General features: G+C 40.3%; 1 protein-coding gene across 2 annotated transcripts; it reads left to right on the top strand.

The window, feature by feature from the left end:
• Positions 1–2687: 2687 nt before the first annotated feature.
• On the top strand, positions 2688–17522 carry FYTTD1 (forty-two-three domain containing 1). Of its 2 annotated transcripts, none has more exons than XM_068691834.1 (9): positions 2688–2856; positions 5693–5824; positions 8807–8952; positions 9991–10103; positions 11678–11747; positions 12615–12676; positions 13325–13399; positions 14217–14343; positions 15461–17522. In XM_068691834.1, the coding sequence occupies exons 1-9, from the start codon at positions 2754–2756 to the stop codon at positions 15554–15556; spliced, it is 924 nt and encodes a 307-aa protein (XP_068547935.1). In that variant the 5' UTR covers positions 2688–2753; the 3' UTR covers positions 15557–17522. The 2 variants fall into 2 exon arrangements, with proteins under 2 accessions (XP_068547935.1, XP_068547934.1); XM_068691833.1 differs by having other exon boundaries at positions 2689–2856; positions 11651–11747.
• Positions 17523–17784: the final 262 nt, after the last annotated feature.

Below are 17784 nucleotides of genomic sequence, written 5' to 3'. Positions count from 1 at the left end.
CAATTCCCGGCTCCCCCCGCGCGCGGGGAGGACTACAGGTCCCGGCGTGCACCGCGCGTAAAGGGGTCAGTGTGCTGTATATAGGGGATTGGCATCTGATAATGGCTCGCACTGTCTAACAATTAACTTTCACAGTATAAGTTTCGGCGAAAGACTATTGTAAGATCACTGTTAGTCATCACACCAGGTTACATGGAGCGTAGAGATGAGGCTTACAATTCTAATATAGCTCTTAAATAGGGAATTATAAGATTCTCCTAGCTCCACAAGTCAGAGAGAGCCTAGAAATGATGTTGAGCCCAGTGAAAAAGGTGTTAAATGTGTAAATATAAATAAAGAAAACATTTTTCAGGTACACCAATCTGTTGATACGCTTAGCTCTAGTACAAAGTGAACAAACATAACTAAATCAAAGCCCTGGAGAGCTGGAATATGGTTGGGAGACTAAAAAAGAGACAAAAAATAATAATGATAAAAAAAAAATCTGAGGACAGAAACAAATCCTTTTTACAGTTAAAGTATAAAGTCTTTACAATTGTGAATGCCATATGGAACCATTGTCATTCATCCAGATGCTGTCACAATCCTGAGAGGTAGGCAGAAAACCAAGAGCTGATGTTTGTTTGCTTGCCTCTATCATCCCTGTGCTATTGTAGCCGTTTTGAACGCAGTAAAATTACTTTTTGTGATCAGAACCTTTGCTTGGTTTTATGTTGTGCAGAGCAGAAGGCAGCTGGTGTCCTGTTTGGATAATAAATGCAACAATTTGATGTGGCACAATCTGGATCGTGTCTGATTTCCACCTGCCGCGAGGGCAGGCAGCATCTGCCACCTTTGCAGTTAGCATATTTGTTTTGGGTAAACAGCATTTGTTTGTCAGCGTGACACAGTCACCAGATGGAGCTGCACCCTATAGCATCACAGGAATTTGGTTTAAGGTTTTGAAAAAAACGCACATTTTATTTGACACCTCCATTATTAGTATTTATCGGTAATCTGGCGATAGCATCTTTCCTTTAGAAATGTGACCTTTAAAAACCTCAAGTCCCACACATCATCAATCACTTGTCATCAAATCCCACTTGTCATCTGGAGGAAAATGCATAAATTATCAAATATTTGGCTCCAAGACTCTGTGTCTGAAGTTATGCCGCACATGAGAGAACACAGAGAAGAAAATGGGGACAGAACCCACAGCATCCTGCACCGTGGTTGTGAGCTACTCCTGCTTGGATGTCAGGAAAATCTCTCACTAGCTGAAGATTTCCTGTGATGTTAACTGAGCCGTTCTCTTCCAGACAGTAGAATTCAGTAAGGGGAGAATCCAGAAGCATGTTATTGGCCTTATTTTAAAAGGAAAGACATGCATAAAGAGCATAAAGGGATGGAAAAGGCCTTGTCAACAGTTCATGGTGCAGCACAGATCCTCAGTTCTCTCCTGTCATTCTTGCTCTTCATGATTTATACTCCTAAAAAGATCTCATTCTGCAGTTAAGGGACAAAGGACTGCCTAGTATTTAGATTAAGGTACCTCCTGGCATAGAAGGATAAAAACCGTGCCAGGGATTACATACATGAGGATTTAGTTGTGCGCTGGGTACTTTGGGTATTGCATTTTGGCAGAGAGGTATTTGCTAGGGAAAATTTGTTATAGCAAATGAACATATGTTGTATGTAGGCAGTTAATGAAACGTGGGAGTGTTCGCACTATAAGGGGAGGTTGTGTCTGTGGAAATATTTATTCCTGCCCAAGGGCGTTTGCAATATAGTGCCTGAAGTCTGCATGAAGTCAGTCAAACCCTAAAACTAGGCATTCCTGCAGCTTGGAAGATAACTGATTCAGCCAACTCAGCATTTTCTAGCAAAAGGTGAAAAGCACACCATGAGGAAGACCTATGGTCTTCCTCCCAAAGACCACTGCCAACATCCTGAAGACCCCTGCTCACAATTCTTGGAAGGCTTCGCGCAAGTGCAAAGGACTGATAAGCTAATTAGCATACAAAGTAAGAGTAGGCAGGTTTAGGTAATGAAAACGTGTATGTGTTAATTGTATATTCATAGTTTTGCTGTATAAATATGAGATAGTTTGTCACTTTGAACATGCACACTAGGCGGAAGGATCCCCTGTGCATCCAGTGCTGACAATAAAGGATACTTCATCACTAAGAAATTTTGGCTTTGTTCTTTGAATCAGAGGTCTTTTCCAACTTTAATGATTCTATGAAAAAGAGGAAGGTCCCAGCCTTGTTACACCTCATGTAGCAGCAGTCAGCTGGCCACTAGGTATGCATGTACTGTCGCCCCTTCAGCTGTACACACACCTCCACAGAACAGAAATATACAAAAAAAAAAAAAAAAAAGAAAAAAGGCTCTGCTAGATTACTTATTGAAGAAAAACAAACTGTTTCTATGAATCGTCCTGAATTTCAGAATCGTGACTGACAAAAACCTGCAGACAGCGACTTTGACAAAAAATCCAAAGCAAACAAAACATCGCTCTCCATATCGTTTTATTTTTAAATGACAGTTTGAATCCCAACGTGGTACTTTTGGGCTCGGCCCCCGGTTTCCCACCCCACAGGCACCCTCAGCCCCGGCTGAGGGGTGCTCAGCGCGCAGGCGCCGGCGGCCATTTTGGGGGGAGGGGGCGCGGGCTGAGGGGAGGGCTGCGGCGCGTGCGCAGTGCGCATGCGCGAGGCCCGCCCGCCGTCGGTTCGGGGCGGCTGAGGGGAGGCGGCGGAGGCAGGGCGGCCATGAGCGGGTTCGGGGCTGTGGCGCCGCTTGCGGCCTCCTCGGCCGCTGCCGGGGCCCGGAGCGGGAGCAGCGACAGCCTGGAGAAGATCGACATGTCCCTGGGTGAGCCGCGGGGCCGTGGGGTTGAGTTAAAGCGGGTGCGGAGCGAGCCAACGGCTGTGGGGGGGGCGGGAGGGGGAGGCGCCGTTATCGGTTGGGGGCGAGCCCGGAGGCCTGAGGTGGGTTCCTGGGGTGGGAGGGGGGTGTCCGGGGCACGGCCCGCACCTGCTGCCCTTTCCCTGTCCTGCCTCCCTTCCCCTGCCCTCCCAGCCTGTTAGGAAGGAGCAGGGCCGCCTCAGGCCTGCTGCCCCTCAGGTAGGGCCCGAAACCTGCCCCCCTCACTATTTGTACATTTCCAAACTAATTCTGCTCTGATCCTCGCCGCTGAGCCTGCTTGGTAGTTGGTGGAACGCTTGGTGAATGCCTGGAGTACGTCTTCCAGTCAGGGTTTGTTCAGAAAAACCCCAGCTGCAAAATAACCTGGTGGTGTGGCTCCGAGACTGCTCATGTGCTGGATCGGTACCGTCAGGAGGTTCCCTTCAAACACTGAAATCATGGCTTGAATGCAACGGTAGACTTGGCTTTTGTGGATCACCTTAAAATACAAGGATATATACGTTTTTTCTCTTTCTAGAGGATCCAGAGGAGTTCTTTGTTCTGGTGATGACTTGTGAAATGATGTTGAGAGTTTTTCTGAATGTCAAGTCCCACTACAACATTCCAATAAATCTATTTTTATTTATAGACGAGCATACTGAGTCTTTGTTTCCAAGGTTACTAAGAATAAGGTCATTGATTCTCAGCGACTAGCTTACTTTCATAAAGTCAAATATTTTCTTATTTGGCCAAATTAACTTTTGTATTTGCCACTACTGCATGTTCTTTTTGGGCATTGCCCAGTGACAAATGGCGAAGAACTGTTGTGGTGTCATGGTGACTTGATGTTAAAGAATCTGTAGAGGGTGGGTGTGTCCCTTAGCTTGTTTAACTTCAGGGGAAACTTACATGAGAACAGTTTCGTCACCACCTACTGTTCCTAAGTCATAGTTTTATGGCCTGCTGTTAAGGAAGATAAGCTTCAGTCCCACATCTGTCATGGTAACAAAAAATTGTCATGATGCTAAACCAGGAAATCGTAGGATCTAGAACTTAGTGTTGAGTACTTTCTCTTGTACTAATAAAGATTAAACCTGTTTTTATTGCTAGTGTGTGCAACTCATCTGAGGCTAAGCTTCCAGTTTGATAATATCCATAAATTATTCTGCTGTTCCAGGTGTAGTTTTGATCTCTGATCGCAGACGAGGTAGGAGAACACATTCCTTAGTTAAGACAACATGAAGCTTAATGTCCTAGGTAACCTTCGTTTCCCCAAATAAGAGAATTGCTGAAACTTTAGTCCTTTTGTTTCAAAAACTTGCAAGCCTGTGTGCATTAACAGCTGGTTGTCTTGCAAAAATGGGATCTAAGATGGGGCAGATGAGCTGTGAAACAAGGATCCAAGTTCTCTGAACATGCATGGTAGTTTGCATCGCAGCTACTAAACCGTGCTGCTGAGTTCTACATCTACATGTTTCTTGACGAGCTCCAGGGTCAGCTCTTCAAGGCCCTGGAGGTCCAAGGTTGGGAAGCTTTATCTTTTGCTCAGCACCTGTTTATCGCTGATACTAAGCTTGAGCAATGCTTCCAGCTGAGTACTGCAGTTGTCAGTGATATTTTCAGCTATTTTTGAGCTAGATACCATGCTGAAGTGGCTTTAGTTTCCTTTGTCATACATAAAGGTTTGTTCAGGAATCCTTCCTATAGGGACGAGTTCTTTGGTAAAGAAGCTTCTATAGCATTCGAAACCTGAGTGACCTGTATCAGCAGTCCTTTACCTATTTTTTTTTCCAGATATTCATTCATTTTTGCAGCAAAGTAGGCTGATTTTCTCTTCACTATCAGTACGATACAAAGCATTTGCGAATGAAACTTTATGATTTTTTTTTCTATTCACTGTTTTCTCTTTTCTACCCCATCTAAGTCCATTTGAACTTGATTAAATACAGCAACCCTGCTCCCTTCTCTCCCTGACTCAGAAGGGGATGTCTGTATTCGTGGAATCTCTCTGTAATATGACGTTTGTGTCAGTTGTGCTCCCACGATTGAGATGCAATAAAGTATAATTTGACATCTTCTTTTATGGTGTTTTTGTAGACAAGCTAAGAGTCAAGTAAAGGCATACCACAGCTGTTACTTTACACTTATCTCCTGATCCAGCTCCCTGATCAGTGGATGAAATCAGGCTGGTGTGACATGGTTTGCTATTGACAGACCTGTTTGCTTTTCATGAATTTATCAGTTTATAATCTTACACGTATTCTTAAACCCAGTAATAATTTGTTCAACGTTGTTCTCTACGACAATAGATAAGGTGATTGCTTTGGATTGCAGGTACTTGGGGAGAGAAGTCTTGCTTGCTTTTTCCTGTTGTCTGAACCTCAGTGAACTTATAAAGATAACCGATAGCCTGAGTTCCTTTGTGTGATTTCATTGAGTAACATAGGGTGAAAGAGTTAAGGCTTGAACTAACATTTTTTCTGTAGCCTGGAAGGTGTGAGAGTGCGATGGGATTACCTTTTCTTCAATGGTCTACAAAAACTAACAGATCATTTGTTTTGAAACTTAATGATCTTTCAAGTATCTTGGATATTCTGAATGTGTGCAACAGCTGCTTTATATTATATTTATATTATATTATCAAATGAGGACTGGAAGACTAATTGGGACTTAACTTGTATGTGCTGGTTTCTCAAGATTAACTGGTCTGTTTCATTTAACTCTAAGCAGCTATGGTTTCTCTTCTTTAGAACTAGAATATGTCTGCAATATGTCAGATCTTTTTTTTTCCCTCTTCTTACAGATGATATAATTAAGCTGAACAAGAAAGAAGAGAGAAAGCAATATTCCCCCAAAATGAAAAGAGGGCTTCATCAGAATCGAACTCGGCAGTTCAGGACACCAGGCTCCAAGTGGGGAATCCAACAACAGAAGGGTGGGTGTATCAGATATGATGTGGACTGTGATCTTTTTTGAGCTGAAATGTAAGCTCCTGAAAAAGCATGGATTGACACAGTCAATACGTGTGTTTTTCAAATAGTGGTATACAATTTTGATTATAATTCAGCTTATTGTGATTCATTTACATTTGGGTTTGTTTCTGCTTCAGTATGAGAACAGCATTGAGATGTCCGGCCAGCAGGGAGCTTAGGTATTTCATGGACTCTCTTGATACAAGGAAGGATTGGCTTTCTTTCTGATTTTTTTTCATTTTCTTTCAGTTTTGGAAATTGTGTTAATACTTGGTCTCACAGAGGTGGATAGAGAGTGTTCATGCCAAAACTCGTACATTAGGAAATGCGCAGGTTTTGCCAGACTTTGGAGCTTTGTGAAAAAGAGCCAATAGATTTATATATGCTAGGTAGAATTCTCCTAGTAGGCTTCCCAAAAATAGCTGTTACTGCAGTCTGTAACGCTTCCTCTGGGACATCCAGATGGATAGTGCAGGGTGTCTGAGTTGGCTTTTCTTATTAAGACTTTGGGTTGCAAAGAATGTACCATGGCAGCCTTCTTAAGTCTGTGCTTTTACAGTGGAGTACAGCAGTTGGGGGAAAAAAGTCACGTAGGCAGGAACTGTAGAGGGGAAAAGTGCTCAGTAACACCTTTACTGCAGATTTCCTGAGTAGCTGTCAGATTTTTCAATAAGTAGGAGTCATTTTTAGATGATTCCCAGGTATTAGTCTGGTACATGAAGAGCACCTGCTAGAAATAAAAACTTTTTGCTTATGTTTAATTTTGAAAAGTACCTTTTTAGCACTGGTTGGTACTGTCCATACAGAACACTTACCACCTGAGCTAGCTGTTTAGTATACACAGTTTCTTGTTGAGTAGCGTTTGTTTAAAACAAATGCACATCTGTCTGATGTATTCACAGTAAGTAATCTCATGTTTTCATTGTCACTGCTTAATATTTGTTGTAGCAGTAGTTTGTATTCTTTTGGAGATCAATGAAATGTCACATAACTCAGAGTTGTTTTGCTTTTCAGACAGGCCAACATAACAGTGTTAATTAATTTATGCATCTTTGGTAAATTGTTGGCAATACAGGAGAATGTTTTATGTCAGTCAGATGAAGTGTGAGACTATTTGTGGAGGTGAGAGAGTAATTGAAGTGGTAGATTATCAAGTGCAGGCTTTTATTTACAACCACAGTTCTCTAGTGCAGTTGTTCGTGACCTGAAGGGCACAAAAGAAGCAAGTATTACAATTTAGAATTTCAGGAAGAACTAGAGCTTCAAATATAAAATCCGTAATACGTTCAACTCTTGGACTTTCCTCCTTTGTCTGCCCTTGTTCTAGGGGAAAAAAAAAGAGGCAAACTTTTTTTTTTTTCCATAATTGCTAGCTTCATTTGTTGAAACATTGTGAATAGCTTTAACTGCTCCATTCTAGACAGGTCCATGCGTTTCCATACATTTCCTCCCATTGAAGCACCCCTCATCTATATTGTTTTTGAGCAGAAGGTATCATTAAATAGTTCCTCTGAGGGTCTTAATTATTGCTTACTTATGACCAGTAGATTTACTGCTACTCCAGTGCCATTGAAGTTATTCTGATAAGTGGCAAATCCTCTCTTGTTTGTGGACAGCTACAGAAACCACAAATGATCAGCATTCAATTCCCTCTGGTTTTAGATGTTGCTGCCAAACTCTCTGAAAGGAAGCAAGCAACTCGAGCTGGGACTTTCTCAGCTTTTGTGGGGAGAAGCAGAGGGAAGATCATTGTCCATTTGAATAAAAGTTGTCCTTGGTGATACACAGTGCAACTGCACAAAACCCTGGGCTGCCTGAGCTGACTTCGAAGTTGTCGTTTCATTGAGCAGAGCTTGGTCCAGAGAGCTTGTGAGGTCCCTTCCAGTCTAAATAACTCCGTTTTTCAGCTTTTCTTTTAATGGGGAAGAACATTTGTTAACTGTCTACACAGTGTGGTTACACAGCAGTCTCTCAACAGCAGATTTATCCAGGCTAGATTCTGATCCACAGCTTGCTTTGTGATCCTGTCTCATGAGGAAGCACAGATCTGTCATCAGTGCTACGAAGTCACATATGTCAGGACTAGATGTGCCTGTTTCTGCAGAGCTGACTTCTCAGTTTTAAATTTATCTTGCAGTCTGAGGTTCTAGAGGGGATCCTAACTTGGGGGAAAAAAACGAGGTGTGGTGCGTTTACATAACGTGAAGCTAAATGGCTCCAGACAGGGTTAACCAAAGCCTTGTAACTGGAGACTTGAGATGTTTATACTACAGACCTTAGACTTGCAAGCCTTTTATATCCAAAGACAGCTGTCATTTCTCAGTCTTGTGTAGACTGCAGAATGCAGGCTTCTAATTGAAAACACTTTAAATGTGATGTAATTCATACACTGTTTAATATGGTTTTGTGGGCCAGTTGCTATTCTCTTTTTCTTCTTAAGTTATGTCTTGGGAACCACTGATGTACATAATAAGCTTTGAAGTTGCTTTTCTTTTTTTTTTTTTTTCTTTTTGTTTTCTTTATTAAGTTGGTAATTTAATGTCTGCTGAATTGCTGGGGACCTGAATTATTTGGTTTGATTTTGTGTTACTCAGCACTTGATGAAGGTCCATTTTGGTGTATTTGGTAGTTTCCTATGCCAGAAGGACTCTTAAGTTGTCCCTGCAGACGTGTCAAATAACAAGTTTTCATCGTTAATTAATTCAGTGAAGGAAAGCAAAATTGTCATCTGTATGAGGTGATTATTGTTGTGCTAGCTGTAGAGCCAGACTTAATAAAATAACTGAATGACCAAACTGTCTTCATGTGTAGTGACATTTTCTGCTCTAAGGGTAGAAGTGTGCAGCCAAATAAACCTGTGTTGCTTGCATAGCATTTTAACACAATGAACTTTATATTTCAGTAAGAATTGTTGAACTCTTCAATTTTTATTTTGTTTTTTGCAGGTTATGGTAAAAATCGTTTGGGACACAGAAAGAAGATAGCAGGGAAGAAGCGTTCTTATGGAGTTAAAACTGGCTTGGCAGCCAAGAAAGCAATGGGTTCACGCAAAGGAATTAGTCCTCTGAACAGACAGCCGCTTAGTGAGAAGGTAATTAATGCAGTTCCAGTGGTTCATGTAATTGTCTGCATTAGCTGTAACTCTGACTTTGCTAAAAGAACTCATTAGAAATGGAACACAGTGGCTTCAGACGAGTGCTACTGAAATATATTCCAGTATACTGGTTCTATAGCGTGCAGACATCTGGTACAACCTCTTATGAAATTGCAGGTGTGTTGGCTGAGTGTTTTTTTGTTTTGAGAGAGGGATGGACAGTGACTAGGTTTGAAAGGTTTTGAACACTTAGCAAGCCGTGTAGATTGAAGCGCAGAAGTCCATTCTGTGAGAATATGTGAGCATTTTATTTTTACAAGAAAAGCTCACTTACTAGGATTTCTTGTCATCTATATTGCTTTGCTACAAACCAATGGTACAACACGCATGCAGGTGTTAAACATGGGCCTATCACAAAAATGAAGTTTTGCAAAATACCTCTGTCAGCAGCCTCCCTCTTCTGCGTTCCTCCAGTGCATTCCTGCCTGTTCCATCTATTCTGGTATTGTAGAACAGGGATTGCTTTTGGATTTGTGAAGAATAATTTTAAAGGTGTGTGGAGGAGTTATTGTCAGTTATATATAGGGAGGTAAAATAATCAAGTAACTTCTAAGCTCTGCTTTTTTTGGCCTGGTAATGAGGGGAACATATGATTCATAACAGCATAGATGGTATTTCTCAAATTATAGTGAGCTGTGAAAGGTGGGCAAAGCAAAATGTGTTCTGTGTGCAGCTTGTAAACAAACAAAAATTGAAGGAAAAATTTCCAGGAAAACTGACAAAGCTTGAAACAGCAGAAGCGCATACAGTTACAACACACAGGAGAGAAATGCAGATGTTTTTAAATGACAGTTCTAATATATACCTGTTTCAGTTTAACAACTAATTCATGAAATACTTCCCTTTTTAGAGATAGGAAAGGACTCAGTAATTATATTCAGGTTATAGCTATATTGTTCCTAATTCAATTTAGTGTGTGTTTGTATGTACACATCATACATATATATTGCATTTATTTATTTTCTCATTTTTAAGAATGCACAGCGGAATTACCCAGTTTTGAAAAAGAAAACAAATTTGCAGAGACAATCTGATATGCAGAGAAAACAAATCCCAGTCCTCAGGAGGCCTGCTCCACTAAACAGAAGGTAAAATGCCATGTCTGCTTTCTGAGCTCTTCCTGATAACTTTCTATAATGAGTCTTGTTTCTGACAGAACTGGGTCCGAGGGCAAATGGTAGGTACTGGCAGTTGTAGTACTATCAAGACTGTCGTGTGTATGAAGTTCAGTAGATCTGAAGCTGAACATGGCCTTGAACAAAGGCAGGTACTTATTATCGTGTAGAACACTTGGGAGGTACCTGCATTTGAGAGCGTCTGGTATTCTGCCTTCATTTAAATCATAGGCAGCCAAGATGGATTTCCATAATAGCTTCAAAGTGACAACCATGGTTTAGTGAATTTTCTAAATAAAATGTCTTTGTGGAAGCTGGTGCCATCTTCCGTTTCTTGGAAGGTATTGCATATTTTATTTATGCCGGAATTGATCTGTATCAGTTACAACCTGCAGCTGAACTGGTCTCTGTGATGGAAATTTTCACTGTGTGACTCTTGTAGAAACTGTAAACGCAGCTTGTTTACAGCTACCAATACTGCTCTTTGTTTTTATCTAATATAAAGTGCTGGAGGGTATTACAGTAAAGAAGAAGCAGAATTATTGACCTGTGACATGGGAGTCCTAATGCCAGGTGCTGCACTTGGGTCATAAAAGCCCCATGCAGCAGTATAGGCTTTGGAGAGTATGGCTGGAAAGTTGCCTGGCAAAAAAGGACCTGGGGGTGCTGGCCAATATTTGAATATGAGCTGGCAATATGTCCGGGTGGTCAAGGTGCCCAGTGGCATCCTGGCCTGCACCAGAAATAGGGTGGCTAGCAGGAAGTGATTGTCTCTCTGTACCCAACACCACACTTCAAGTGCTGTGTTTGGTTTTGGGCCCATCACTACAAGAAAAGCATTGAGTTGCTCAGGTGTGTGCAAAGAGCAACGAACCTGGTGAAGGGATGAGAAAACAAGACATCAGGAGAGCAGCTGAGGGAACCGGGGCTGTTTAGTGTGGAGAAAAGAAGGCTGAGAGGAGATGTCATCACTCTCTGTAACTACCTGAAAGGAGGTTGCAGCAAGGAGGGTGTCAGTCTCTTTTCTCAGGTGACAAGTGATAGGGATAGGACATGAGGTGACAGGATCAAGTTCTGCCAGCAGAAGTTTAGACTGGCTGTCAGGAAGTGTTCTGTCACAGGAAGGGTGGTGAGGTATTGAAACAGGCTGCTCAAGAAGGTGGTGAAGTCACCATCCCTGGAAGTATTTAAGAGATGTGTGGATGTGGCACTTAAGGACATGGTTGACCAGTGGATTTGTAGCGTTAGGAGGATAGTTGGACTTGATGATCTCAGAGGTCTCTTCAAACCTAAACAATTCTATGGATCTATAATTTCTAGTCCTAGAGATTTCTTCATTTTTAAATAATATGTTTTTTTTCCTCGTAGGTGAGAAGCTTATTGCGACTGAAATGTTCCGCCTCAAAGAGGCAGCTTCGCAGATGTCTTTAGTGGGCAATTGGGCAATTTCCTGACCTTCATAGTGGTCTCTTTCAAATGTTATCTTTGGAGCCTTTCACTATGTTTTCTAAATATTACAGGAATAACATGCCGTCTGCTTTTGCCAGAATTGGAAACAAACTAAATCAACAGAAAGACACTCGTCAAGCAACTTTCTTGTTTCGAAGAGGCTTGAAGGTAATAAACATTGCTGAAAACAAAGTAGTGCCACAGATTTTGAGATAACTCAAAATGTTGAAATTAATTAATCGCTTTTGATCATCAGATCTAAGTAGAAACTTCAAGGAGACTGGAAAATAGGCACATGTTCTTCTGGAAACTTCCCTTCAGTTACTGTAACCCATTGAGTCTTGCTTCCTATTTCAGTGTAGCTGGACTGTTCTGAAGGGCATGGAACTTGTCTGAGTATTTGAGGATAGTTTTAAGCCATTAGTTCTTCCTCTCACAAGTAAATGTTAGGAAGCAATGCACAGCTTTCAGCAGCTGCCTTCAGGTAAATGATAGAGCAGTAACATGTTTCAGAATCTGAATATGTTCATCTTATTTGTATTCAAAGAGGGTTTTTTTTAGTTATTTTGAATAAGATCAAGAAAATAGAAAGTGGATATGCAGTGAATGGTGTTCTTGGTTTTCACTTACGCCTTTATTCTACATCTGCTGTTGTTTTAACTGTAGGTAGTTACCATCTTCCATCCATATGAATTACAGAACTACAGCCATAGCTTTTATTGCTGGCCTGATAACACTTTGGTGCATGTTGGTAGTGTTTGCTGAAGCTCTCAAAGATGTTTCCATCTCTTTATTGGTTAAGTTACTTTATTGGCGATGTTTAAAACGTTTTAGGTTCTTAGAGTAATTTTCTTCCAGTGCCTTACAAGGTTAGTAGGATAGTTATTTATATGTCCCTCTGAAAGTACAGCTCAGTTTGTGCATCATGTATAAACCACTTTAAACTTCTGTTTTTGAACTGCTGTATTTCCAGCTGCTACAATGGGAGTTGTGAAACATTTTGCAAATCCAGTGTCTGTATTGATGTGCTTTCAGGTGCAGGCCCAAGTGCAGACAGCAGATGATCTTGATAACCAGACAGTAAAGAGAACTCGTCAGTAAGTATTTCATTTGGAAAACTTGAGTATAGTTTCTTGTTTGTACTGCTGTCCTCCATTTAATTCTGGCTTCTGCTTCTAGCTATGGTAATAGAATGCTTTTTTTGTTCCCCTGTAGGCATCTCAACTGAGTGACAGCAATCCTCCCCCTATTTTCCGCAGTTGTTTTCTAAATTATTTCGTTATTTAACTAGGAGGAGTTTGTTTGCAGTAAGATGCTTGCGGGAATGAGGGGGAAGGTGGTAGCTTCAGAGGAACAGACTAGTCTGTCATGAATACTGCGTAGATGAGAAGAAAAACTGAAATGTCAGTGCTCTCCTAAGCTCGTGATGCAATTTCCATTTTATTTGATATAAATATAGAGCCTATGAAGGAGTTTGGAAATATGCAAGGCAGGCCACAAGATGGACACCCTCCACTCTTACTCTTCATATTCATCTTTTATCATTCTCAGCCTGGTAGGCTCTTTGCAGTTTTGTTGTTGGTAACAAAGCAGGCTGAGAAAATTTGGCTGCATGTGGTCTTTGTATTGGCCTACATTCTAAAAACTTGCACGTTCCTTGTTAGCCTGAGTTCTGGACGCACATTTAAAGATATTCTGACTGAAATTTCAGCAATATTTTTGTGATTTCTGTGTTTTCAAACTAGATGGCGAACTTCTTCCACAAGTGGAGGGATTCTGACTGTGTCCATCGACAACCCAGGAGCAATCCTAGCCCCAGTGTGAGTTTGAGAAATAGTTCTGAAATGTTAACATAAATGAAATCGCTGTTCCTGAGCCATTTAGCAAGGTCCTTTTGGACAGTCTTTCATGTGACTTCACGTGACAGCTTTTTCTGAAGACTTCCAAATCTGTCCTGTTTTTGAATATTTCTGAGTTGTGTGTTAGTAACACCACAGCTGAGTTTACCGAAACATCTCCTCATTAGGAACTTGATCTGCTGTGTAGAGTCGAAGGGTGGTGGGCTGGTAGATCTTCACCTTGTCTGCCTGTTCTAGATCAGACTGTTAAGGCTGTTTTCCTCCCCGATCTGAATGAAAATGAATTTAGCATCTAGTCAATGAGTGATGGTAGTAGTTTCTGCCTGATCAGTAATGACACTGCTAGAATTTTACTTAAAGAAAGCATTGCTGTATTTGTCTTTATAAAATTGAAGGCACTGTTGATTCATTAGGTGTTTTATTTTAAAAATCAATTGAGTTGCTTTTTCCATTATTAATATTTTATCTGCAGGGAAAACTATACCAATTTTTATTTTATGTATTTACAAGAATAATTAACTGTGAATAATGGGGTTGTCAGTAAAAAAAAAATAAAATAAAATTGCTTCCTTTTGGGGCACTTGCTGTCTAATAACAATAAGAAATCCTAAACTTTCATAGTTCTGCTTCACTTTAACCTCCTTGAATTTGAGCCCTTCAGCTACTCAGCTGGCCTAATCAAATGGCATGATGAAAAATTCATATTTCTATCAGCAGTAAGGCTTCATTGCATAAAACATGTATTCACGGTGTCCTGTCTGATGTTCTTCTTTCACAGTTCCCAGAAATTACGATTAACTCGCACTCCTGTGCCCCCATTTCTGATGAAGAGGGACCAATCTGAAGAGAAGAAGATTCCCAAAGGGGTTCCATTGCAGTTTGATATTAATAGTGTTGGAAAACAGGTAAATGTAGTTTCATTTCTTGACTGTAGAAGTAGCTTCAGATAAGACAGATAAAATCTGATGAGCCAGGCACTTTTCTCCTAGATTCGCTAGTGAAAAATGAGGGAACTGGTGACGACTTCATTTCCACTTCTAGTTCTTCCACTAACTTGCTGTGTAACTCCAAGCAAGTGCCTGAACTCACTGTTCCTGTTCCTCTAGTTTACATCTTGAATACCCACGTGCTTTAAATAGGATTTAAAATGCTGAATGTTTCTAAAAGCTTTCTGGTGTTCCTGCTGTGCTTGAATCAGCAAGTGTGCGTAATTCAGGAACAAGCGTCATTTGGTGATGTAACCTGATTTAATAGGGCGACTTTTGCTATGCACCTAGCATTAAAAAAAAAAAAAAAAAAAGGTGGGGTGAGAAAATCAGATGTGATCAGTGTGATGACACAAACACTTGAATGATTAATATTTTTCCGAAGTTTAATTAACATGAGTGATCAGATGCAGAAATCTTAGTGCTGCCATTAATGAAATTCTTACAGGCTGACAGATGCCGGAGAATTTGACCACAAGATGAGGCTGTTCTTGTAATCAGCTCCTTGCTGCCATCTGCAGAGTACTGCGTAGGGTCAGGGCATTGGTCTGGATTTGTTCCTTCAATGAACAAGCAGTATGTCAAAAATAGTCTACTAGTATATTGGAAAAATTGCTTGAACTTTTGGTCTAGAATCCAGTCTGCAGCCTCAACTGGATGAACTAGAAAAACTGCATTATAGTGGTTCAACAGCTGTAGTTGTTGAAGTTACATAGAATCTGTATGGGGAAATAGGTGTAGTAAAAGTTCCCTTTTCAGTCTGTCCGTCCTCAGTTTAACTTTTTTACAGTTTTCTGAGTAGGTTGTCAGTTCTGGCATTGTGTACCATGTATTCTTAATAAATTCCAAGAAGTAGCTCTTGATTTTTAAATGGTGGAGGAAAGGACTAAACCAAATCAAACCTTTTTTTGTTTTAGGAATTTGAGTTAGGAAGTCAAGTGATGAAACTAAAGGAGGAAAAAATATTCTTGTATTTATTACTTTGACTAAATTAACCTAACGTCTTTTAAGTTTATGAAATTATTTTATTTTTCAGACAGGGATGACACTGAATGAACGTTTTGGGATCCTGAAGGAGCAAAGAACAGCGCTGTCTCAGAACAAAGGAAGCCGTTTTGTAACAGTGGGCTAACCTGTCGAATGGACTTGAGTGCTGATCCCACCTACTTAAGAAAGTGAGATAAAAGTGGGCAGAAGAATATGGCGTACATCCCTGAAATTCTCCAGACTTCTTGCTAAGATGGTGGCACTGTTTTTATTACTTTTACTTTGAGCAGTAAAAGACATTTTGCCCTGAGAGGGGGAAAACTGGGAAACCAATCTACTGGAGTAGCACCATCACCTGGTTGGAAAAGATTCTGTTGCCCAGCTGTTAACAAACACCGATTTTGGTTCATCTTGCAACCAATATTTAAACATGAAGTTAAAAGGTTTTTCTTTCTGTTTAGAAGTACTCGGTATCTGTTCTTCAACCCCCTGCTATAGTAAAGATTGTGTCAGTGTATCATTACAAATCCCACTTTAGGATGTTAGGGACTGCCTATGAACTTTCCTCTGGACTGCAGTTTGGCACAGAGCCTCAGTCCGTGAATACTTTAGTAGTGATGTAGCAACATTTTTCATGGGAGCATTGGTTGTACTTCTTTGTGCTTTTAAAGTTCTTTTTTTTTTCCTTTCTTGAAGACTAAATGTTTTGCATTCTCTATTTCACAAATAAAGCTGTTAGCTGAGACCCGTAATATGTAATTGGGATGGAGACTATTCTACTCTTATCCTTAAAAGTGGTCCAGACCATATTGGAGGAGTACTGCGCAGGCAGTACGAGAGTAACTTGTATTACAAATATCTCAAGTTCATCAGCATCCTCTGCAACTGGAGTTTACACATCTCCCATTTTTCTTAAACTTTTGCTTACTATTTCTTTTTGTAAGTTTTTATTTTCTCAAACTTAATGCAATAACTTCAAATTTTTGGATAATTTCATAGAAATAAATGTAACAGTTCACAAGAAAGTCAGTGGCATGGTAGAGTTCCTTGCATTCCCAGACACAGGATTTTCATCTTGCAAACCTTGACCCAGAGGGTTTTCTGTGGCTCATACAAATGGCCAGAGGCATGCAATCTAACGGCACTTGCTTGTATATACCAAAGAGAGGTAAAATGTGAAGTTGATTGAAATTTGTCAGGCGTCTTGAAATTGGCCAAAACTGGGGAATGTCACTGGAAGAAAGCCCTCAGTCTACCAGCATGCGTAAGGCATTGAGCAGGACCATGTAGTTGCTTGCTGCAGGCATAGCTTTGTGTATCCGAACCTGCAGGATGGTAAGGACTGGGGCATTCTCAATATTAATTTATGATTCCTAAAAGTGAGGCACCTGTTCAGGAGTAACATACAGTTAAAGCTGCTTCCAGCCCAGGAATTGATGAGTTTAACCCTGTTATGTAGCGATGGAGTTTAGGTACAGCCACGTAAAAGGATGGTTGGTTGCTGCATCCACAAATGTTCATGGTGTTTGAAGTGGTTTTACTTCGTTTTATTTTTCTTGAAGAGTTTACATTGGACTTCTTACAGAACTGGTTTCCTTGCATTTTTATCTCAAATTCCAAGTTAACTGGCGTTTACTGGGGACTTCAATGTTTGAAGAGCATTGACTGCAGAAGGGCTTTCATTCATACAGCAATTTTAAAGTCCGAATGCATCCCTGATGCTATATAGAACCGAAACCCTTATTTTTAATGTTGACAAATATACCTTAGCAGAAATGAACATAATGGTGTTAAGGTGTTTTTTCTTAATTACTAGTAGGATTTTTTTGACAAATGAAAGATGTCCCACTGTTAGAATTTGAGTAGATAATGTGGCGTCAGTCATTCTGTTTCAGTGTATACATTTTCCATGTGCCAGGATGCAACAAAAAAAACTCTTTTGCATCAACATAGATGCAAAACATTGATGCAATGCATCAAAAAAAAAAAGCTAGTTTGTATTTAATGAGAAGATGCTTTACACTGTACCTTTTGGTATTTTTTGGAGAAGTTATTACATTTGATCTATTCTGAAGCTGTTAATTTTTTTTTAAATAAAAAGTTACAGGTTTCATGCTGTCTTGTCCCTGTTATAACACTTGGGCAGTAATACGTTGGTTATATCAGAAAATGCATATATTTAAGGGGTTGTTAATGACTAAATCATTAAATGTTCTGAAGAATGTAACAAAAAATAGTTGAATGTGAAGAAGGCTTGCATTTGTTGCCTGTGTTGGGGAAAGTAATCACTTTTTGCAGTGGTGCTGTAAAAGTTTATGTATACTGGTGTGACTAGTTGCTGATACCACAATCGGACAGGTGATATCACGATAT

Source organism: Anas acuta, chromosome 9 (genome assembly GCF_963932015.1).
Source record: "Anas acuta chromosome 9, bAnaAcu1.1, whole genome shotgun sequence".
Taxonomy (NCBI): domain Eukaryota; kingdom Metazoa; phylum Chordata; class Aves; order Anseriformes; family Anatidae; genus Anas; species Anas acuta.
The sequence above is the reverse complement of the archived record's forward strand: the minus strand, read 5'-3'. Positions and strand labels throughout refer to the sequence as shown.